We start from the raw sequence: 25675 nt of genomic DNA on the forward strand, positions 1-25675 counted from the left end.
TAGATAGTGCTTGAGAAAAAAGAAGAAAAAAATAAAGGTTGAGACAAATAAATTAAAACATGAAATAAAATTAAAGGAAAAAATTTAAAATTAAAAATAAAACATGAGAGACAAATGAGTATGAAAAGTTTTAAAATATTTGAGGTGTAGATGGGGTATTTGAGAAAAATCAGGAAAAACAGAGAAATAATAAAAATAAAAAATAAAGGTTAAAGACAAATGAATTAAAAAAAAAGAAAAAAATGAAGAAATAGATAATGCTTGAGAAAAAAAAAAGAGAAAAAACAAAAGGTTGAGACAAATGAATTAAATAATGAAAATAGAATTAAATAAAAAAATAAAAAAAGTGAAATAATAAAAAATAGAATTTAAGAGACAAATGAATATGAAAAGTTTAAAAATATATTTGAGGTGTAGAGGAGCAAAATTGTACTTGTACAATACTTAAAAAGGAATGAAGACTAGTTTTTAAAGACTTTTCTTATTGGGATCAAAAATCTAAAACCACCCACATTTGGGTTTATGACATGTAATTTCCTGTATTTTCTTGGGCGGAACAAGCCCAAGCACATCCTATTTTTTTTTAAAAAAATTATGTCACAATTCAGCTCACGGATAGTGTGGGCATCTACCTAACACCCACCCCAAATAGGAGAATTCTTACTAACCAATCATTCATTTAATGCAGAAGTTAGAACAATTCATTTCCAACAACATAACTTGGTTAACTCGTACATATATAATTATAGCTTAATATATTTGATAGGTAAAAGTAATGCGAAAATAATCCACAATGAATTTTCAGAAACTAGCCTGAACCGGTACGAGAGCATTAGACAAGGAACAAGAAAATCCATGACTCAACATTCATGCAGAATGGAGAAGGCTTGAGCTGTTGTAGAGTGATCGTCATAGCTGCTATAGAAGCCCTAACTTACCTGTACCATGGCTATATCTCCGATTGAAGATATAGCAAGTATAACATCAGTATAACCAAACATATCAATATGCATCATCACGCATATCGATAGACATCATCGGCCGATTAGGCTTAAAAAAAATAACATTAAAAGCAAATAGGAAAAAATCATAGCACCAAGTAAAGTTTCGGTTCAAATTCTCAAATTATGAATTTATTAACTCTACACTTTTATCACCTCTGTGACCTACCTGTCATTTAATATTTTTTTATATCTTTGTCCTTTGACAATCCAGTCTAACTTACACTTTTTAAACCTTTCCTCACTCATTACTCTGATTTTTGCAATTTCTAGACCACTCTAGGTAGGGGTGTACAAAAATCGAACCGATCAATAAACCAAACCGATAAAAATGATATTGATTTTTGTTGGATTAACGATTTTTTAATAATTTTATAAAAAAAAATATTGGGTTATTGGTTCAGTTTTGATTTTCTCTTATTGGGTTATTGGGTAAACCAATAAACTAAATTACTATTTTATACCTGCTTACATATATTTATATATGACTTATTATATATTTCTCTTTATTTTCAATAAATTAACAAGGCTATTGTTTCAATTCTTTAAACTCTTAATTTCTCTTAACAACATTTAGTTCAAACTTGAAGATTCTTGTAAACTAAAACACATCATTTAGGATATTTGGTTGCCACTAAGATTTGGTTTCTTTTCATGTTAGTTATACTACTATTTTTATTTTATGAGTATTTTCTTATTGGTTAAACCAAAAATCGAACAATTAAGGACTAAAAATCGATAAAAATATCTTATTGATTTGGTTATTGGTTTAGTATATTTAAAAATCAAAAATAGATAAATCGAACCAATAATATATAAAATCGAACCGAACCAACCGATGCACACCCCTAACTCGAGGCCTACTCTCATACTTTACAAAATTAGGACCTAACGTAACCATAATTAGATTGAATCTTCTCGGCACTCGACTAATGCAATGCATTATGAAATTTACAGCTACTAAGGCACTTATGTCATTGTCAACCCTGGAGGGGAGACACTATTGTATATCCCGCCTATATAACTATACACTTAGGATATTTAAGCATTAAACTTGAGCTAGGGCGTACCTGGTATTCATGATTTGCTACCATATTCCATCATCACTGCCAACAGGTTGTTCCACTCAAGGAACCAACAACATATATATTTAAACATCATTGAATGTTTAACACATTTGAATGAATGCATGTGTGTAAGATATGTCATCACCTTTTTATCTTCTCATTCTCATCGACATCTTCATCATCCCCAACCTTATAACATCGCGAGTTGTATATCACCATCATCATCAACTCAATAACATCAACATGTATGAATATGTGATGCAACAAATAATCGCAAGCAGTGTCCAAAATTATCACACATCACTAGTTCATATGGAATCATAGAAACATCAATCCTATTTCCGTACCTATCTCTAGGTACATACATTTAGTATTCATACACACCACTCCCTACGAGATTACAGTGGTTTTACCTAGATGTCATTTCTAACCTTCTCTATCTACAACTCACACTCGTGTTTCCAACCTCGCTCTCAAATTTCCTCTTAAATACTTCTATCGAATTTCTCATACCTAACATTACTAACCTTACCCTGCTCACTCTAAGACTCTTATCAAACTTGTCTATTCTGCCACTTACTCTGCCACTAGGTTGTCCCCTAAACCCTATTTCCCTTACTTACGCTCATAGGTCGCCTAGAATTCCTTAGGTTACTATTAATCCCAACTTTAGATTTACGCTTTGTTAACCTTCCTCAATGCAAGACCCTACTATCTAGATTACTAAGAACACCCTCTATCAAACCTAACTTACTACTTGTTGACACCTAATGTTTGTCCTCCACAACTAAATTTAATTTCAAGATTCTTTGATTTTAAATAAAATTACAATAATTATTTTGTCCGAAATAAAAGCGTTTTAAAGTATTTATTTAGAAAATTTTGTCATTTTTAAGTAACGATTATATATTGTAGTATTCAATTATACGAAAATCATATAATTTAGTTACTTAAATAGTTATTTTATAAAATATCATATTTTAATCAAAGAATTATCTTGAAAATTAATTCAAAAGGTTAAGATCTCATTTGAAGTATAATTTGTTCTAAAAATGGTTTATTTTAAAAAACATATATCTTTAATTTTATGAAATCAAGAAACTCGGGATTAAATCGATTGTTAATTTGTTTCAAACGTTGTTTCAATTTAGCTAAACTATTAAATTAGACCTTAATTGTAAGTGATTGGCCATAATTACAATGTAATTGGTCAATTAATTTTTAATTGGGCTAAAATTTAAATTCAATTGGCTAAATTCTAATGGTTAGGCTAATGTAATAAATAACCTAAATTTGTAAACCCTTAATCTAATTAAGATTATTTTAAATAACCCCAATTTCAGCCCACTCCATAACAAAACCAACCCTTTTGATCCCAAATTAACCCAACAACAACAAACAAACAATCAACAACCCATCAACCTTAAATCAGCCTAGCCACTCATTTGACCCGTCCAAAAAATGACCCTACCCAGCCCAATTCCTCTCTCATCCTTCTTCAACATAACATACAATAGCAGCAACGCAAAACAATCAGCATACAACACCAATAATGTCAGGTACCACAATAATTCTATAAACACCAACGACCGATGGTTTGATCCGAAACCGACCCGTGACCCAAGACCTGAAACCACGTAGAAACATCAAACAACAATGTACAACGATAACCCAAATCCAAATATGACAAAATTCCACGAACGTTGACCCGACCTGGCGAACCCAAATCCGACTCGATTCAACGACAATCGCAACAGCTCAGCAAGATTCCATGAATTAGAATTTTCAAATCCGTACCAACTTGTAAAATACAACTCATCCCCTTATCCTCTTCCTAAAATGCCCTTAAAATTTCTTATCCCACATTGGTGGAAATGGAATTGGGTTCCCAAAATTCGTCTATAAATAACTTATTTTGGAGTAAGAACAACCAAGTCTTGAGAAGGAAAAAACCTTTTGACCAATATAGTTATTTTTTTTAGTAAAAAAAATTTATTTCATAAAATTGGTCGGCCAATCAAGGTTTTTGAGTTGATGGTGATGGTTTTTGGTGGTGGTTGATTTTGACGAAACTCGTAGTCTCATTTTGCTGTCTTGAAAAAGATGAATGCGCCTATCTCTTTTATTTGCTATCACCAATTTCTTCTTCATCTCTTTCTCCGTAGCAATACTTGTTTAGTGGCAATCGTGAGTGAGGCTAGGATTATTTGTTGTAGAGACTTTGATGGCCATAGGATTTTCTTTTGATAATTATCTTTATCTTGTTATTTCGATTGAAGTTGCTTTGCATTATCATTCGTGTTGATTTTTATTTTATTTTCATGTAGTAATGTTTTAGATTATTGTGGGAATATAACTCAAAAGATATTTTGTTATGTTTGTGGGTTGTAATTTCACTTAGTTTTGTCAATCTAGTGCAAAAGCTTTATTTTTTAGTTCTAGTATGTTGTTTGTGGCTTAATCGTTGCTCGTTGTCGTTTCGATTTTGTTATTTTAGTTCGGGTTTATTTTTAGTTCCTTGGAAAATTTCTCTAGCTGTACAAGTTTTCCTCTTTGATGTAGAGTCGGATTGCTCTTAAATTTTCCTTGACCCTTAATGTCAATGGAAAAGATGAAGTCGTTTTATAAGCCAAAAATTTCAACCTGAAGATCCCTTTGTTTGTGATTTAATCGTTGCTTGTTGTGATTTCGATTTTGCTATTTTAATTCAGGTTCATTTTTAGTTCTTTGATAAATTGCTTTAGTTGTGCAAGTTTTCCTCTTTGATGTATAGTCGGATTGCTCCCAAGTGTTCCTTGACCCTTAATGTCAATGAAAAAGATGGAGTAGATCTACAAGCAAAAAATTTCAACCCGAAGATCCCTTTGTGCGTGGCTTAATCATTGCTCGTTGTGGTTTCGATTTTATTGTTTTAATTTGGGTTCATTTATAGTCCTTTGGAAAATTGCTTTAGTTGTGCAAGTTTTCCTCTTTGATGTATAGTTGGATCGCTCCCAAGTGTTCCTTGACCCTTAATGTCAACGAAAAAGATGGAGTCGGTCTATAAGCCAAAAATTTCAACCCGAAGATCCCTTTGTTTGAGGATTAATCGTTGCTTTTTTCAGTTCTTTGGAAAATTGCTTTAGTTGTGCAAGTTTTCCTTTTTAATGTATAGTCGGATCGCTCCTAAGTGTTCCTTGACCGATAATGTCAATGGAAAAGATAGAGTCGGTTTATAAGTCAAAAATTGTAACCCGAGGATCCCTCGATGACCTTATGCGAAGTTTTGTTTGATCTCGCAAAAGAGAGGAAGGAGGTGGAATAATCTTAGTCAGCTAATTTGTCTCTTCTAAGGCACTATCTAAGCTTGCTTTAGAATTTGAGTTTTTTAGTCAAAAGTTTAATCTGAGCATTTATGTTGAGCTAAATTGTAAAAAATTGTGCATTTTTATGAAGTTCGCTCTAGTTCACTCTTATACTGTTAAATAAGAATATGCTAATGTTTCTCTATGTGCTAAAAAGTTCATTTCAGTCTTGGTGTTTTGCTTTTCTTCGTCTTTGTTTGAAGCTGTCTCTATGCCCTAAAGTGTTGTTTTTATTTTTATTTAATTTAAAATTTAGAATCTTTGAAATTTGTTATTACTTTCAAATTGCATATGAGTTCGGCTTACCAAAATGATTGCATCTTGCTGCATCCTAAATATCCCTCTTTTGATTTCTTTTGGAATTTTGATCTCATTAATACGCAACCATGTTTGATATTTAGAAATTACAATCCTTATTTCTTAGAAATTGTAGTCTTTATGTCTCCTTTTGGATGATTAGGAATGTTAATCTTGTAGGCTCTTATTTAACCTAAGTGATTCATTTTGATGAATGTGTGTGCTTAACCTAAGTGATTCATTTTGATGAATGTGTGTGCTTAGTCTATAAAATTAGCTGTTAAATGAATACTTGCTGGATAGATTCTAATCTTTCTCCTTTTCTTCTTTGTTTAACATGTAAAATGTTGAGTTCAAAATGGACTCTTCTCATGTGCATTTCGACGGTGGGACAACGTGGACCATTTTTATTTCGAGTCGAGCCTATCAAACTAGCCTGATTATTGGAGAAAGAAGTTGTCGTCGATAGGAGAAAATGCGGTTAAAGTCCATTTTTAAAGTAGATAAGAGACATAAAAAGTCTCATTTCATTTATAGATTTATTTATCATTATGCATCTAGTTACTTATTTATTCATTCATTTAGGCCTCAAAGCCAAAATTATAAATTAATACATGCGAAGTCTATTATGGGCCAAAAGGTCCGAAAAGATAGTTTAGGACAGGTTATGGGCCAAAGCCCAATATCTAGATTAGGACAGGTGAAGATGGTCCAAAAGCCCAATTAGATTAGGACAGGGTTGATAGATTTGGGCTTAAGGGCCTAAATCACTTGTTTCTCCCGCCTTCCTTCTTTTTCTGTGCTTATTTACTATTTGACTTTAATTTGCTTAGAACTAGTCAAATTTCCTACAAAGTCGTTAAAAATTGGATTTGCATAAACCTCAAAAAATATTCCTTAATCAATTTCTTTTCAGCAATCAATTTTTTTAGAAGTTAGTCAAAAGAATCATTTTAAATAGTCCGGATAACTGCAAGTTAGCGGATATTTTAGGTGCCTTAAAAACCTTCCTAAAATGTTAATGAGAACTACTTACCAAGAATTTCAAAACTTAAATGATTTTTTCTGTTTTGAATCATTTGGGTAATTTATAAAGGTTTTCTTCATTTTTCTAAATAAATTAAGTGGTAACTCTATTCTCGAGTTGAAAAACTTTTTCGAAAGTATTTGAACTTGTGAAAAACTCGATAGTCATTTCTCTGCAAAATAGAAATGGCAACTCTGCTGCGGAATTCAACTAGGTTCTAACCAAAAGTTTGAATATACCTTTTCACTAATTATTTAAACTGTTTATGTGCTTATATGTTTAAATTCTGCAAAAACTTAACTGTTGCATTTCATGACATAATTCCGCATGATGATTATTAAACTGCCTTGGAGTTTCATGGATGTCCCGACCCCTGTTGTTCAACTCTAAATAAAGTGTTAGAAATATGATAATTTATCTGAACGTGAGGCATCCGATGGCTGTTCGTATTTCCAAACCCAAGTCATCCGCTTGGGAACCTGATTTAAACCCACTCTAGACACCTAGGATAGAGTGAAACCAAAATCCTCTTTTAGGCACGAGCCTAGGACGACGCTATATCCGAGGGGATATTGGGACCATTAGAAAACTCACCCTACATTTATTGACCCCGAGTCAATTACAGACAAATCATATTTATGTGTTGAAGAAAATATATATTGATTTAATCCAATCCAAGAGTATTTGCGTTTGCAGTGGGCCTACTCGGAACTATGGTGCTCCCACAAGGAGTAAATGACACCATTCATCCTAGAGTGGTTATGGTGACACACATGCTCTTCTAATGAATGGATTACGGTTTCAAAAAGGTATCCCACAACTTAGCTCCCATGATTGTAGCTGAAATATATCGGGCTTTGGGAAGGTGTCAAGCTGAGGATCATTTCTTTCAAGGTTGCAACCTCATCTTGCAATGGTGGAAGATGACACGCTTAGTGAAAAATCATAGAATGGAGTAGCCAGACCCTCGGACAAGGGTGGATCTTGTATCATCGCATGGCATGTGGTTGTTCTTACACAGGTTTAAGAGAAAGGCCTCTCCAGAATTTTGGTTTAAGGTTTTTGGGGAATTGAGAGATGACAACGTCCAGTGGTACATCAGATATCTTTACTCGGGGAAGTGCATCACTTGAGGGGGCGAATGGCCTTTTCTAGAACTCCCAGGTCTCAGGGGGACAAAACCTTATAATCTTGGCAAAGTCCTTAAGCAATTCAAAATCAAGCAGGAGACACCGCAAATTGCGCCTTTGCTTAGATTCATCACCGAGTATGACAAAGGCAAAACCCCTTTCAAATATTACATGGTAGATGGATAGAGAAGAAGAAAGTAGGAGGAAGTCTCTTTTCGTATCGGGTATGAACCCAGTCATACCTCTTTTTTACCAAAAGATCTGATTTTAAGTTTGAAAAGGGTTTTATTATGAAGTGATAAAAGATAAAGTTTGTATCAAAAAGGACTTTAACAATCAAAACTCAGAGTCTCCACTTGACATAAATCTGGTGTGCCAAGTCACCTTTGAAAATCCTTTTCAACACGGTTTGACTCTAAAAACTGATCTACAAACAGAGATTCTGGTTAAGGAATTCTGTTGACCGGTGGGAAGGTGTTAAGCACCCATTGATACCGTGGTTTGACCACGGTTGCTCCATGAACTATATCGGCTAGTATGATACTATAAAATGTATAAACCAAACAAAACACGCAACAAGAAAACAAGCAATCAAATAATCCAAAACTTCAAAATAGTGTCTAGTCCAATTTATTACCGACCCAAAATATAAAGGTACTGAAACATAAATCTACGCTATCTTACACTAATCCTAAAGTACGCTCCACCCGGTGCCTCGGGCTTTGATCACGCGCCTTCTTCGAGTACAACTCCATCGGGGCATTCCTCGGATAAAACAATACAACAATCTAGAGGCATTCCCCGTCCAAATGAATACAATTGATCCAAATGTGATAAGACAAACCATTCAACAAATATTTGAATACGACATCAATGCTTAAATCGAAGTAAACCAACATCAATAAACCTAAATTAATCCACGTTAACTTTTATTGAGATCAATTCCTTTTCCCTAATTCATTCCCAAGTAACATGATTTTAATTCCCTAATGAGATATCATTTCATCATAATTCATAACCAAGTAAATTAACAATGCATCAACACAAGCAATTATTCATCACCAACTGAGATCAACCAAAAAAATATTCAATCTAATGCACCAAATATCATCAACAATGAAATAAAAAAATGGAAGGAGTAGAATTGGATCTCAATTTGAAGCTTTCGAACTCAAATATTATTCAAATACAAAGACAAAATCCACGCCAACAAACCTCGAATAGAAGCTCAATAACGAACAAACTCCACTCCGATTGAATTCAACCTCGAACAAACACAGAATTCCTAAATAGAAAAATCCAACAATTCTAACTCCCAAAGAACCTAAAACTTCTCGGCGATATTGACCAAATTTAAATCCAAATCGAACGCTTGAGATTCTTAGCTCAATGTGTTGATGGATTCAACGCAATTATGAGTTTCAATAAAAAAATAATATGTTGGATTTTTTATTGGACCCGTGGAGGCTTAGCTGGAGCTTCGGTGAGCTTTTTCGGTAGAGATGGGTCATTTTCGGTGGACTTTGCAACCAAAGAATAGAAAAGCTTTCGGGATTGGTTTAATCAATTTTTTCTGATGGACTTTGATAGAAATGGGTCGGGTTTTGGTCAGTTTGGGTAGTGAACAACAGAAAATGGGTCGGGCTTCACCGAGGATGTCGTTTTTCGACGAGAATTTTCTGAAATATCTCTTTCCCTGCCTGGCTTCTCCCATTTTTTTTAAGTGTTTTTCTTCCTCGATCTCCCCCTGTTTTTCTCTCTATTCTCTCTCAATTTCACGTGTGTGTGTATAGTGTATTTTCGATGGTGGGTGGGTGTTGAGTGTGTGGTTGTATTATTGTTGTGTGGGTATGTATTAGAGTGTTCTGGTAGTTGTGTGTGTGTGTGATTTGCTATGTGTGATAATTATCCCTTTATATAGTAAGCTCCATGTGCGTATGTATGGCGGTGTGTGTGTATAATCTTGAGGCAATCTTTTTCTTTTTGTTGTGGTATGTGTATTTGTGTTCTACTGTGTCTGTATATGAATTCTATTGAGTGTAAAAACCAAAACGTGGGGGATAGAGTAAGGTGACATGGGTAGGCGTAGGGGGTGGGGTAGGAAGTTGTTATTTTTGTTATGAGAGGTGTCAAAGTTGTTATGGATTTGGTTATTTTTTTCCTTTTGGGGGAAGAAATTATGGAATGGTGTAGGATGTGTTGACACCTAATTTTTGCCCTCCACGATTAAGTTCGATTTTGAGTTTCTTTGATTTTAAATAAAATCCAAATATTTATTTTATTTTAATAAAAGATTTTCAAAGCATTTATCTAGGTGATTTTGTCATTTTTAGTAACGATTATATGTTTCTTATTCACTCATACAAAAGTATATGATTTTGTTATTTAAATAACTATTTGATGAAAAATTGAATTTTAATTTAGGGTTATCTCAAAAATTGATTCAAACGGTTAAAATTTTAATTTAAAAATAATTTAGCCTCAAAATAATTTATTTTGAAAATAAAATAAAACAAAAAAATAAAATATTTATTTGACTTTATTAAATCAAGAAACTCGGGATTAAACTAATTATTAATTTATTTTGAATTTTAATTCAATTTAGTCAATTAATTGAATATGGCCACAATTGAAATTAATTAGATTACAACTGTGATACAATTGATAAATTAATTTTTGATTTGGCTAGATTTTAAATTAAATTAGCTAAATTAAAAATACTAAAAAATACATATATACACAAATTTAAGTTACATAATTACAAAAAATCCCCAATTGGTAAAGTAATTACACAAATCCCATAATAATTACAAAAATCTCTTTATTTGGAAGTTTCTCTCTCATCAATATTATACATGTAACAACCGATTTTTGGCTTCCGTCTTTGACTCCCTAATGCTCCCATTTATCAAGCCGATTTTTACTCCATTTTTGAAACCCCTCTTTTACGGCATAGTTGAAGTAACCTCTACTTGTGGTTATCAAATTGTAAGTTATTCAACAGTTAATTATTTTAAATATTTTACTTCATTAATTTTTTTGATTTTTTTTTGTTCAACTTTACCAATTCAGGGGTTTTCCGTTTTTGGTTTTTTTGTATGTTCAAATTATAGTATTGTTCAATCTTATTCAAGTTTAGTAGTTCATTTTTTCGTTATTTTTCATATGGTACAAGTTAGATCTTTGATTTTCTTATTTTGTAGTTCGATTTAACAATACTGTTAAGTTAAAATAGCATTAATTGGTAATTAATAATCCTCCAAGTTTTAGTTTAGGAATTACTCAGTTAGATACAACTGTAGAAGATATTCCACTTGGATTGTTCCTGCTACATTTGATGAACAGGATCCTGATTGGGCAGAGAATCGCTCAAAGCACAGAAACGACCCCGTTACAATGAAGAAATTGAGGGATAAGGATACTTCTAAATCGAAGAAGTTTACTTCAAAAGAAAGTAAAAAGAAATTTGATGATTCCGAACGACCACGTCTGCTGAAGGTATTTATTATGAGTGTATGTATAATTTGACACATGTATAATAAGACACGATACATTAGTGTTTCATCACAGGAATGTATAATATAGTTGTTCTGAAATATTATTCTAAAGGTTATACATTATAATAAAGTTGATATTAATTTTTGAAATGTATAAGTTACCCCCATACATGTGTAGTTTTTGTTTATGTCTTGGTCTGACATAAATTGTTAGATATATGCATAACCATCATACATTTGTATATGTTGTTTAATTATGGTACTCTTTGAAAATTTTATGTATATAAGTTACCCTCATACATGTTTAGATGTAGTTTCTTTTTTAGTATAATAAGTATTTATTAGATGTATAAGTAACAATCATACATGTGTATCGATAGAATGGTTAGGGCTGTACTTTATTATACATTAATGCAAGTGATTTGTTAATGATTAAGTAACCATCATACATGTCTAACAGCTTATATTAATTTTAGATGTATAAGTTAACCTCATACATGTGTTACTGCAGTGTATATGTTGAACTGAAATTATTATACATTTAAACAGATTAATTGTCAATGTATAAATAACCCTCACACCTGACTAACTGTTGTTTAATGTGAGTCTGATTTAGTTAATGAATAAGTAACCATCATACATGTCTAACAACTTATATTAATTTTAGATGTATAAGTTAACCTCATACATGTGTTACTATAGTGTATATGTTGGATTGAAATTATTACACATTTAAATAGTTTAATTGTACAGTTATAAGTTACTCTCATACATGACTAACAATTCTTTAATGTTGGACTGAGTTATGTTATGAAAGTATAAATGACTATCATACAATTAGTAACTGTTAGGTAATTATGTTATGTTTTTTTCCAGGGCATGAAATACAAAATTGATAAAGTCCCACCACACCCATTGCATATGGGGAGCTTATGTAACTGTGTTTTTGGGAAAGAGATAAAGAAATATTTTGGAGAGGATATACTGGGAGTATTTAAAAATATGATTTTTGGAATATTTTTGGATTTTTCACGGTGCAACTGGATAGGACATATTTCAAAATGCCTACTCATGCTTGAAATTCAGCAGGATAACAAGGACGAGCTTCATGTTTGGGTACAAGGGAAAATCCTCAAATTCAAAATGCTTGAATTCACCATTATTATCGGTTTGAAGTTTACCGATAATATTGATGATTATATTTATAATTCATCATCTAAATCAGCGTTGATGTCGAGGTATTTTCTCGACAATAAAGGAGTAATAACTCAGTCAAAACTGATAGCACGACTGCAGATGGGAAACTTTGATAATTCTGAAGATGCTCTGAACCTGGCGATATTGTTCTTTGTTCATACATTCATGTTTTCTCAGCATAAGGAAGCACCAATCAGTGTTGCGCACTTTCAGATTGTTGAGGACGGTCGGTACATTCACTTTTCATGGGGGAAGGTCACATTTGAAAAGTTAATGAGTTCCTGGCAGCAGGATTTCAATACTGCGAAACAGTTATATTCATTGGGTGGAATGTCATCCGCGTTAAATGTTTGGATGTTTGAGTGCTACTCTGAGGTAGAATAAAAAACTGTTGCCCGTCAGAGAAATGCTATTCCCAGAATACTAAACTGGTCGGTGGAGTGTATAAAACCTAAGTACGAATCTTTTATGTCTGGCATGCTCAGTAAGGTAATTGTTTAACTTTGTACTTATTTTGTTTATTCAAGTCGTTTTATTTATGTGCAAATATTTTATTTTGAAATTATTCTTTCCAGCATTCTTACAAGAATATACAACCTACAGTCGATGAAGTTAATAGGTTGGATTTGTCCTTTTCAAAAGATTTTGAGACGTGTGATCCAAAAACTTATGCTTCAACATTCAATTCTGGAAAGTTAAAAAAGACAGTAGTCGAACTTGAACAGCGTGTTGGTACCATTGCTGAAGAATTTGGTGATTTCAGCACTGTACCGCCGTGGGAAATCCTCATAAAGGATGGTTTTTCATTCGCCTGTATCACCTGACCAACCTTTGAAGAAAAGAAAGACTGTCATGTTCGAGCAAGATAATCAAGCGGTGATGGATGATGATACATCTGGACGTGGTCATGCAGTACATCATGGGTCTGGTTTGTATCGTGAAACACATAAGGATGCAACAAACAAGGGAGAAATTGGTGTGTCTGAAATTAAACATCATCATCATGGAGAAATTAGGGTGTCTCCTCAGAGTCACCAGCACAAGTCTGTTCCTTCATCTTCCACACAGCCTGAAGGGACTTTTAAATCAAGTTTAGATGGTGATGAAATAAAGAATTACATCAACAAATGTGTAAGTTTAGTTTCTTTATCATACATTTTTTCTGAATAGCATGATGTGTTTCTACTAACTTTTTTTTTATTACGTGATAAGTTTGCTAGAAAGATGGTCGAATTGGTTACACTAATATCAAAAATACCTGCTGAGGTCGTCAAAGCATTGAAGAATGAAGCAAATAAGCAATCACAGGTATAACAATTTAATTTTATTATATTTTGCATAACGTTGATGAAATGTTCATAAATTCAGATTGTTTGTGTTATATAGGAGGACAAATTGATGAACAACAACAAAGTCAAGAAGACGGATCCAACAAACATGAGAGACCACATAAGGAGGATATGCAGGTACTTTTTGTCAATTATGTTGTTCGTTTACTATAAATCTACATAATTACCTTATCAAAAACAAATGTTATTTCTTTTTAATACAGCATGAAGACTATGATAAGGGATCACTCAACGATATGAAAGTGTCTCGTGATGAAGAATCTAATAAGCAGCACATTCTTGAAGAGCAACAGTTGCTGGTATTTTTTTCCCTTAATACTTGTTACGTACTAAATTTGGGCAGTTTAATTTTTTATCATACATTAACTTGAATGTATAATGATCAGTTATACATTAAACTTACTACTTTTTCCTTCAGCAAAATACATGTTATTTATGAATCTCTTCATAAATATACATGTCATTTACAATTGCTTAAACAACATCATTCTAGAATCACCTAAAACAAGTTTATGAATAACTGTTCATTAAAGCGACTTATTATTTAATTTAGGATGTGAATGCGGCCGATAAAGAGGCAGGTCGTGAGGATGATTTTGAAAATGAGGACTATTATGATTTGCAAGCTTTGGAGGTATCTTTCTGTACATCAAATTTATTTTTTTATATAAAATATATGTCTATATAAATGTATCTTCTGTTATTGGTTGAAAAAAAGGATATTAACCTTATCGACTGAATATAAAGTTGTATCAATCTTGACACTTTCAATATTTCGCACATTGTTTAACAATTGTCTTGATAAATATAAATTTTTGTCTTCATGCAACTTGGATGATGATAATTATAACAGATGATGATAATTATAACATAAATAATAGGATGAGATTATGGCATATGAAGAAGAATGTAGCGATGAAGAATTGGGAAAAAAGAATATTCCAGATGTAGAAGATTTGCTGGTATGTTTATGTCCCTAATATTATTTGATTACTACTATAAATTTCTATACACATGTAGTTTCTTCTAACTTCTTCATATTAGGGCAGTTAAATGTACATAAAACATTCAATCGAATGTATCAAGAAGAGTCATACATTCAACATACAAACATTTTCATAAACATAAAGCTTGTAGTTTATGATTACCATCAATCATTTTTATGTTATTAATGCTATAAAATCATTTGTGGATAACATATGACATCGTTTGTTATTACTGATATATTTATATATTCATATGCACCCATTATAGATAGAAATTTCTTATCACGGGTGTAAAACTTCATCTCAATCTTTTATATTATACTTTGAATAAATATTAATACACGATAATTGTTATTTAATATAGGATGTGAATCTAACCTCTAAAGAAGATGTTAATGAAGTAAATTTGAAAAATCAGGAATCTACTGATGTAATAGATGTGAAGGTATTTTTTTGTTCCTAATACTTTTTTTTTCAAAAATATATCTATTTACGCGTTCGACCTTGTAAAAGTACGTACTGGGACTTAATGTTTTTTCTTTGTTGCATATTAATTTTTTTTTTGTGGCTTTGAACCAACTGGAATGCATTGATTTTTTTCTCTGCTGCATATCAAATTTTACTGTTATTGATGCTGTCATGATTTCTAATATAAATGTCGTAAGCATTAATATAGTTACACATTCAGATATTGTATGTATACATTACAAATCCTTATGTGTTCACGTAGGATGAAGTTGGTGGGACAATAACTGATTCAATACAAGTAGCTGTAGATACAATTTTATTTGGTATGTCAACACCTTCGACTACAAAGTCATTGGATGTTGGTGCTTCAAATAAAATGACTGAAAGACACTGGGACCTTCCAAACAGTCAGATTTCACCTGACTTCCCTGATGCTCAGGTTCGAGAGCTTCAATCCTCAAAAGCAAAATCACCTGCCAAAAGAGAAACAAAGAAGTCCAGGGTTTTAAGGTCACCATATATTTCAAAGTATGGTTCTGGCTCTAAGGATGCGGTTGATTTTGATTAAGAGGAGAAGAAGAAGTATGCTTTTAATGGGTACACCATTAATCAAGATTTTCCGAACGAATTGATGATTGATTACTCCCAGTGGATTGCCGTAGGATTACTGAAAACTCATTCTGCCAAGTAAGAAATTTGGTATTATCTTTTTGCCTAACAATACTATTCCATCTTAAAATTAACGGTTATTGTCATGTGTAATCAATGATGTTTTTCCAGGAAAGAAACAGACAACCACTATCCAGTAAAGAAAACCACTATCCAGTAAATGCTTCTGGGTTAAGTTACAGACAATTGCACTTTGTCGTTGCATACCCACAGTCCAAGAATTAGTTTTACTTGATGTCCGAATGCAAGACATGCTAGAACGATGAGGTAACCTATTCTAAATATTATCCATATCATAATTTCTTTTGCTGATACTTAATATACTACAACACCATAACATGTCATACATTTAAACCAATGTATAATAACATATAATACAAGTTAGCCAATGTATAATAACATATCATACATGCAGTATTTTTCATTAGCATTTGTTCAACTTTAATCAACATGTCATGTATAATAACATGTAACTCCAGCATAGCTGTATATCATACATCTAATCAATAAGTAAGGTCGAAGCTACTGATTTCTTTCAATCATTTTTACTATTTTACCATGTTTTCACTTATAGTATTTAGATGTGATCTTCTACCACTTGAGAAAGAAATCAAAGATTCAGCTGGGTGATAATTATAGATATACGACGACAAGCTGCTTCTTTAAAACATATGTTGAGAAGACACATACTTGCTATTATCCAGCGGAACCAGCAGTTGAGCTATCGATGCAACAAGACTATGCAGAATCAATTATGGTGGCTAAGAATGAAGATGTTATTGCTAATATAATTCATAGATTCTGTATGCCTGTTGGATTACCATAGTATGTGGTTGATAAGGTATATGTTCCAATTAACTGCGTAAAGAATTTCGTTAGGTATTGGTTGTAATTGTCTTGAAGGAAAGATTGATACGTGTGTATGACTCACTGTCAAGTAAAAGAAAAAAAGAACCTCCAATTGAAATACAAAAGCTTGCAGTTATGCTTCCTACTTACTTGTCAGACAATGGCTTTTATGATAAGACCGAGTGAACTGACTGGCCATCACTTGAAGCGTACAAAGGAAAGATCACTCAGTAAACTAATCTTGTAAATGAAATTCCATTTGATGTTGACTATGTGAAAAACATCCCACAACAAACGTCTGATAGTTTGTAAGTAAATTATAGTTTATTTTTCATGTATAATAATGTTATAATTGATGTACTGATTATTATTTCATTTTTTTTTGAAATAAGGGACTGTGGCGTCTTTGTGTGTGCCTATGCAAAAATATTAAGTGAAGGACTGCAAGTTCATTCATGTGGGTTTGATGTTGCAAGTCAACGTGCATGCTATGCTTCCTTACTATGGCATTACGGAGTGGAAAAGGAAAATGAAGGGTACACGAGTGATAATGGAGATCCATCTCAACCAAGGAAAAGTGTTATCGAAGAAATTGATGCAAGTGCAATTGTTACTTTAGAGTAGAAACATTTTTTAATTATTGGCATTGAATGAACTATTTCTTATTTTTGTGGTTAATGTTACACATTTCCAGGATTACTTTCTTAATGTTAATGAACATTTTATGGATATCTTCTTTTTTTGAATCAATTTATTTGCATTTTCTAACACAATACTGTAATTATACAAACTATTTCTTGGTCGATATTGAGTTTGCCTTTTTTTTTATGACGTGTATAAACAAAAATAAAAATATACTAACATTGCATTTGAACACATTATATTTTTACTGTAACATACATTTACTTATAAGTTAAAACTACATTGCACTAATATTAATACGTTAAATATATGTAACACATAACATAATACATGTTGTCACACTTTTTTTTTTCTTAAATAAAATTTACAAACAGAGTTCACCACAATCACTTTTACAAAGTATTACACTATTTCATACAATAATACAAATGTATAATCTAATTTATACATTCGTAACTGAACAAAATATACTTTAGATGAACGTATAATGTGTAATAAGTAAGAGTCATTAAAATGACATTTTTTCCTGTATAACATAATTCACCAACAAAAAGTATAACGCTACATCATATATTTCTTTCAATATTTTTTTAAGTGAATGATATATTTCCCAGTTTACATAATACATATAACAATTAGTTGTAACTTACATTAATATGGTTACAAAATATGATAAACGAAAAATTACACAAACTGTTCTTATGCTATTAAATATTAATTGAACAAGTGAAACTCAAATAGCAACCAAAAATCTTAATATTAATTGTTCCAGCATTCCAACAAAATCTAATTAAAATGATTATACTACTAAACTCAATCAAACCATCAGCATGTAGAAAAACATATTATCTTTATCATGATTTCTTTGGAAAGAAACCGTAAGTCCTACGATTGTGGTCGGCTTGTCCACATTTATCGCAGCTGTTCGAATTTGAAGACAGTGATTCACTTGATTTCACATGCCTTCCTTTTTTTGGCCTACCAGAAGGTCTTCGATATTTGGGCGGCAAAACTTCTTCATCAACAACAAAACTTGGAACATTCCAATCCTTCTTGTCTGGTATTGGAACTTTCGGGAGTTCATATGTCTTCACTATCGTTTGTGTCCTGTACAATTCAGAGCAATAACGACAATAATCCTTTACATCCATATTTTTACTTTTTAATACGGCAATTTCATGTGGACAAGGTATTTCATCAATTTAATACCGGCCACAATTGCACGTGCCATGCTCAATATTTACAATGTACCTTCGTCCTGAATCATAAGAACAATAAAGATAACTCCGTGCTGGCTTAACCTGTTACCAAAAAGCATAATATGTTTTAGATGTAAAAATATTAATATACAAACAATGTAAAACAAAGTTTCTGTTCCATAATTATTCTAATACATACCGTCACCCGCAAAGCTTTAACACCATTATGAGTAAGAATTTCTTCAAATCTTCTGTCAAGAGTTGTATTTGTGTATGATGCAATTTTGTTGTTCTTACAATTCCATGCAGCAAATAAGATTCTAATTTCTTCTAGGAAACCTAGAATAGGAAGTTTTCTAGCCTCAACCAAACATCCATTAATATATTTGGCTATATTTGAAGTCATCATTCTACCTCTATTCATAGGAGAGTGACACCGAGCCAATTTTTCATACCCAGCTTCCTCCAGATATTCCTTAACTCTTTGATCAACCTTAGCAACCTTTGACATAATATATTCAAAATCTTCTTTTTTATAATATTTAGCCATGGAATAATATAGGTCACTAAGTCTATCTTTGCTTTTCCTAAAATGGGTGAAAATGTTTTTTCATAAATTCCATATACAAGCTAGATAAGGGACATTAGGATAAACAATGCTTACACCTTTTATGATACTTTCATTTTTGTTTGAAACAACACATATGTTTTCTCTTTCACCAAATGCCTCTCTAAACTGTTGAAAAAATCAAATCCACGCGTTGTCATTCTCCGAATCAACAACACCGTAAGCTAATGGCAGAATACAACCTAAATATAAATTAAACAAGGCAATCATTGTAAAACAAAAATTAGTAAACTATAAAGGTGCTAATTTTAGAATCTTTATGAATCATTATAAATAAAACATCAATGTATAAGCTAATATAATATATAGTAAATAACAAAACAAAAAAAGAGTACAAAAAAACATGAACGCACAGTACCTGCACCATCTAATGTGCTTGCTGATACAAATGTTCCTTCATATGGATCGCTTAAATATGCCCTGTCAACAGCTACAACAGGTCTACAAAATTCAAAACCACTTATCCTCGAACGCAATGCAATAAATAATTATTTAAACTCGTTATCTACTGCTTTATGCATCCGAATGTATGATTGTGGATACACTTGGTTCAACATATAGATATAACAGGGCATTTTTCTATATCCATTTGCTGGTCCACCTCTAAGCATCGCAATCGCCTTCTCTTTTGCGCGCCATGCTTTCATGTAGTTAATGTCGACTCCGTAAACAGCCTTCATCTCTTCGATAATGTCAGCGAGGGTGTGTATTCTTTTGTGATTGATTAATTTTGAAGCAGTAAATTCACTCACAAAATTAGTTGTTGCAACCACATTATTTAGTACTCGGTCCCTAAGACTGCAACTATGCTCCAAAATAAATGTTTTAATCACAAACAATTTCGATTCATTCATACAAGACGCCTTCATAACCCACTTGCAATCTCCGTTACGACAAATCAATACATAGCTGCATCAAAATATAAAAACTTAGTCATTGTATGAAATAAAAGTATTAAACTTAAAAATAGAAACAAAAATTATTTATTCCAGCAACTGCCCCAGTTATATTATACATATATCTGAATGTATAATCTACATTATACATACGTTTTTAAACTTATAAAAATAATTCATAAAACACATTAAATTTCAAAAAGTCTGTATTCATGTTATCAGTACATATCTGCATCACCAAATAAAAACTTAATAAATGTATAAAACAAAAATATTAAAAATTAAAATAGCAATAACAAAAAAGAAATATTTTCACTGCTTCAGTTATATTATACATATCTCTGAATGTATAATTAAAATTATACATTCGAATATTTAACTTAACAAACCAGTAATAATACACAAACGACTTCACAATCTCTTAAACTAGTGTATCATACATTTCTTTAACTGGCACGGTTTAATTATACATTACCAAACACATATAATATCACATTATATATTCATATATTAACATTAAACATCAACAATTCACAAAACTACACAACATAAACTTCTTAAAAATAAAATAAAATTTACATATGTTATAAGATCAGGACATACAATTGATAGTCTTATATCATACCTTTTTTTGTCGGATCATTTCACTTTTGTGTTAAGTCCATTCGCTATTGCGTGTCTTGCCATTACTGAAACAAGAATTTCCTTATCCTTGTATATCTGACTCACCATTATTTCAGTGTTCTTATAATCAGTAATAAAGTTTTTTACTTCCATTTTAGGCACATATAGAGCATACTGATTATCCGTTTCAACAGCTGTTAACGCAACCGAATCATATTCACTACCCTTGATACACATTACAACACCAGTTGCTTTATCAAACTCTATTTTACTATTGGCTTTATCGCAAGTTGAAATACAAAGCGAAAAATTAACCAAACCTGCAAGTTATTTCTTTAACTCAACGTAAACCCTCACTCCATTGTCGTTTCTTATTACAATTGGAGAAGAGTTTCCTTCAACCAAATATTTCACTTCAATTTTTTTACGCACTTCGTCTATATCCAACTTCATGGCAATCGTAGAAACCAATTTGAAGAAAGTAATACTTTTCGAAATAATTATTGCGTCACTTTTGTATAACTTAAAACTAGTTTCTGACTCCCAAATTCCAGAATGCCGCAGCAATATTGGGATATTCATGTTGCTTTTTAAGTTATTTAACAATGTATGTAGAAGAATTTTGTTGCTTTTTCAAAATTTTTTAGAAGAAATTTGTTACAGCAATAGAGCTTTTTTGCTTTCCAGATCTTGAATCAAATATTACAAAAAAAAAATTGACTTCGTAGATTTTTTTTTTTGAAATTCAAATTTAAGTTACTAGTTTTATCCATAAATGAGTTAATGTTAGCTAATTATTGCCGTTAATTAAGGAACAGTAATATCATTACTTATTTCAATTACCTTAAATTTAGGAATAACTGTTTCATTATACATTTGACCTATGTATAATATTTGTTCGAATGTATGAGTATATTTGTCAAAATTCAGGAGAGAAATTAAAAGGGAATTTTGTGTAATTACTTTCTTAAGTTAGGGGATTTATATTGTTTACACTTAAAAATACCAAAAAATTACACAAATACACAACTTATGTTTTCAATATTACAAAAATTTTCAACTCCCTAAACATATTACAAAAATTCCACATATACACAGAATGTTATGTATATACCGGCTATGTTATGTAAGGGTGGGCATAAAATATCAGAATCCGAATTACCGTACCGAACCAAAAAATTTGATAATTGGTATTCGGTAATTTGGTATTTGGGAGTAAAATTTTAAAATTACGATATTTGGGTTCGGGATTGGTAAAAAAATGTTACTACCATTTGGTATTTGGTATTTCTCGAATATCCAATAATAGTTAAGTGACCCATAGGCCACATACCTAGTCCACACTCCAAAGGCCACATACTTGTGTGAATATTGCTCAAGCAAGCTTTGAACTATTAAACATAGACATAAAGTAGACTCTTAACTTTACATATCAGACTTCCTTGCAACTAACATATGACAACTTTTGACGAAAATATCACGCTAAGAATAAAAATCAGGGCGTGGAAGGAAACAACAGAAAAGAAGTCTTCATGACATGATACATAACACTATTGCTGACTACACTTACCCAACTCTAATATTCCCAACATAGGTTGGAATATGGCTTTAACCAAGGGCCAAGCCTTCTTAATCCTTGTGTTCACATGTCAACAGCAGATGGAAATTATCCAAAAACTCAGCACTTGGAAGACAACATAACATATATTGCTCTCCATCATATTTAAAGAAGTAATATTATGACTTTGCATCACATTTACATCCAGTTCATTACATTCAGTTCGTGTTACATCCAGTTTGACGTAAATGTTATTCGTGTGACATCCAGTTCTCCCCTTCTTGGAGCTGGATCTAACTACAATAACATAGGTTTTAAGGTGTTTCATTAATTGAGCCACACATATCAACTTGTAACAAGATCAAACAAAATTGATTTATTTTGGACTAAAACTGTGTATTCAGAGGTATAAAACTACCATAAAAAATTGAATTTTTCTCAAAACGTTGGTTGGAAATCACCACTATTATCACCAAATAGGATCACTATAAGCATGTCTAACTTTAATATGGTAATACCGAATTCCGTACCAAACCAAAATTTAATTTACCGATTACTGAATTATCGAATCGAAGTTTAATGGTATGGTATTTGGTATTTACTTTCATTTACCGATTATTGAATTACTGAACCCGAATTATGAAAATACCGAACGTTCACTCCTAATGTTATGTATATTGATAGGGAGAGAGAGTAAAGTAATTAAAAAAGTGGGAGAGAATGTAATTACTTTTATTGGTATTTATGTTATTTATACTAAAATACCCATTACCACATTAACCTCAGCCCAAACCTCTTCTCCCTTTTTCTCAAACCAGGCCCAATATCCAACAACAATACAACCAGCCCACACAGCTGATTCGGCCCACTCCCAAAGCAGCAATTCCCTCGCCCCAGCCCAACGTCCATCTGACCCGGCCCAATGGCCCTTTCTTCTTTCCCCCTTTAACACAAAACAGACAGCAATACACCAACAAATACGCGTACAATCTCAACAGCAAAATCAGCGACCAACTTCAACTAACAAAAGCAAAACAACAGCGTACAACCCCATCAACGGGATCTCAACGTACCCGTCAACGACGACCAAACGACGTCAAACCCCAAAAACCCTAGCCGCATCATCATCTATTTCTAGCACTGTCAGCCTTTGAAGCCAACAATGGCAGGGGAAACAGTCCCCAAATGGTGTTACACCGGAAATTTGCTCTGAATTCTTCATTAATGCAAGATATGGAGGGGATTGTTAGTGGAATTAGAATACAAATTCCATCCCAACTTTTGCAAAAAATTATTTTTTCCAATCCGGATTTCATCTATAAATAGCCCCTCCCTCACCATGGAAAAAGAGAGAATTTTGGGGAAAAATTGGGGGTTCTGAAGGTGCTTTCCTTTAACCTCACGAAACCGAAATTCTCAAAAGACCGTCGAGGTCATCCTAAACTCCGGCAAAACTTGAGTTCGAAATTCGATCCCGAAGTCGTCTTGCTCATTTCGGCGTCCCGGTATCGCTGCCCGAAAATAGGTAAGGCTCCATTCTCTTTACACTATTCTATTTTTTTTACACTGTTATGAGTCACGTTGTAGCCGGGATTGGTTGAATCTCCATAAGGTTTTAATTGTTTGTATGGTGCTATATTTTGCATATGTTTAAAAGCCTTGGCGTTTACTAGCTCAATTGTTTTAGCCATTTTAGATTTGAATCTATACGAACCAACTCTGTTTGCATAATCTACTGCTCTTTCCAAAGGAAAACAACCCATTGGAGGAAGTCCAGTAAATAATATTTTCCTAGCTCCAAGTTGATAAATTTGTTTAATAAAGTCCTCTGCAAGGTCAATAATGAAGCCTTGAAATTGTTCTATCATGTACTGCAACTCCCGTGGGCTTGTTGATGAATAATAATTCTCTATGAAATCATTAGTTCCCATGCTCACAACATACAATGCTTCTTCTATTATGTATTTTGATTTATTGCTCCCAACATATGCTTCTAGTTTATTCTGATATTCCCGTACTCTACCAAAGTCGCTGTTGTGGGCTATTGGCATAAGAGCGCAATTAATTCATGATTCCATTCCATATTCCTTGCTATCTATGGATTGTTGCAAATATGATGTAGTATAAATAGTAATTGTTTGACTAATAGTTATTCTAATCTATTGAATATTCCACCCTTCTCCTCTTGAGCATTCACTAATCCTTTTTCTTTGTTGTTACATGTGACACCCCGATGAGTCCAAACGAACTCCCCCTTGCATATCCGTCGAGTCAAAATCCATGCCAAAGTTTCAAAATGAACCAAAGGACAAGAAATAAGGCTGCATACACTGATATACAATAGTATACTGGGGATACGCAGTGGAACCCGAGGAGGTAAAGTTGGGATATTTTGTGGAGGACCGGAAAACATGCATATATGACTAATATATGGTCATATATACACCAGATATACACAAAAACGCAGCAGCAACGAAACTGATATACAGTCAGTATACAGCTGATATACATTGCAGGGAAATGGACTTAAAAGTCCATAAGATGGGAAGCCCAAAGCTGGGCAGCCCACTGATGGGCCCAAAAAGGCCCAATTCTATCTTTTAAACTCTTGTTCTCTTATTTATACTTGTTTATTTGTGCTAACTTTAATTAATTAATCGTTGTTGCTATTTTATTTTATTTCAATTTTCATACTTGATTTATCTCGTCTGAATGGATTAAAGTATGTCTTTCGATTCTTTCTTCCTAAAAGTAAGTCTTTAAAAAAATTAAATACTACGTTTTCGAAATGGCATTCGTTTTATTCATGTAATTAATAGTCCACTTGGGTAAAAATAATTTTCTTCAAACTCGAAAAGTTAATTTTTCTCGTAAATTCTAACTTGCAGCAAATCGATAAAATATTTTTAATATGATATTTTTCAAAAGTGTTTTCCATAATAAACTGACCATTTTTATGACAACAAATGATAGTAAATAACCACAAAAACCAACTTATTAAATTCAAACATGTCACCCAGTCTAGATAGGTTCTCTTTTTAATTCAAGTAAGATGTTTCATATCCTTTCTTAGAAAATAATTACAAATTAAGAAAATATTTTCTCAAGTAGAATTTTTACTAACATTTTTTTAAAAATTTAATTATAAATATGGCGGAATAATTTTCTCAAAATTAATAAGTAGACCATGTTGTAGCTTCCTTTCTAATTTAAGTAGACTATTGCTCGTTTGAATGAGCAAATGTCA

The 25675-nt window shown here is 32.3% G+C and overlaps 1 protein-coding gene across 1 annotated transcript; it reads right to left on the reverse strand.

Annotated features, from left to right (window-relative positions):
- Nucleotides 1-18377: 18377 nt before the first annotated feature.
- Nucleotides 18378-19233, reverse strand: LOC107871992. Its single transcript, XM_047412219.1, has 3 exons — nt 18922-19233; nt 18733-18824; nt 18378-18630 (listed from the first exon to the last, which is right to left on the reverse strand). Exons 1-3 carry the CDS (start codon nt 19231-19233, stop codon nt 18378-18380), a joined length of 657 nt encoding a protein of 218 aa, XP_047268175.1.
- Between the last annotated feature and the right edge of the window lie 6442 nt (nt 19234-25675).

Source organism: Capsicum annuum, chromosome 5 (genome assembly GCF_002878395.1).
Source record: "Capsicum annuum cultivar UCD-10X-F1 chromosome 5, UCD10Xv1.1, whole genome shotgun sequence".
Taxonomy (NCBI): Eukaryota; Viridiplantae; Streptophyta; class Magnoliopsida; order Solanales; family Solanaceae; genus Capsicum; species Capsicum annuum.

What these genes read in the sequence shown, in the direction of transcription:
- LOC107871992 (XM_047412219.1), bottom strand. Translation starts at nt 19,233, where the DNA reads ATGTCAAAGGTTGCTAAGGTTGATCAAAGAGTTAAGGAATATCTGGAG. An exon ending in TTAAAGCTTTGCGGGTGACG is followed by an intron (nt 18,825 to 18,921) that starts GTATGTATTAGA and finishes TTTTGGTAACAG; the next exon opens with GTTAAGCCAGCACGGAGTTA. An exon ending in GGCACGTGCAATTGTGGCCG is followed by an intron (nt 18,631 to 18,732) that starts GTATTAAATTGA and finishes TGAATTGTACAG; the next exon opens with GACACAAACGATAGTGAAGA.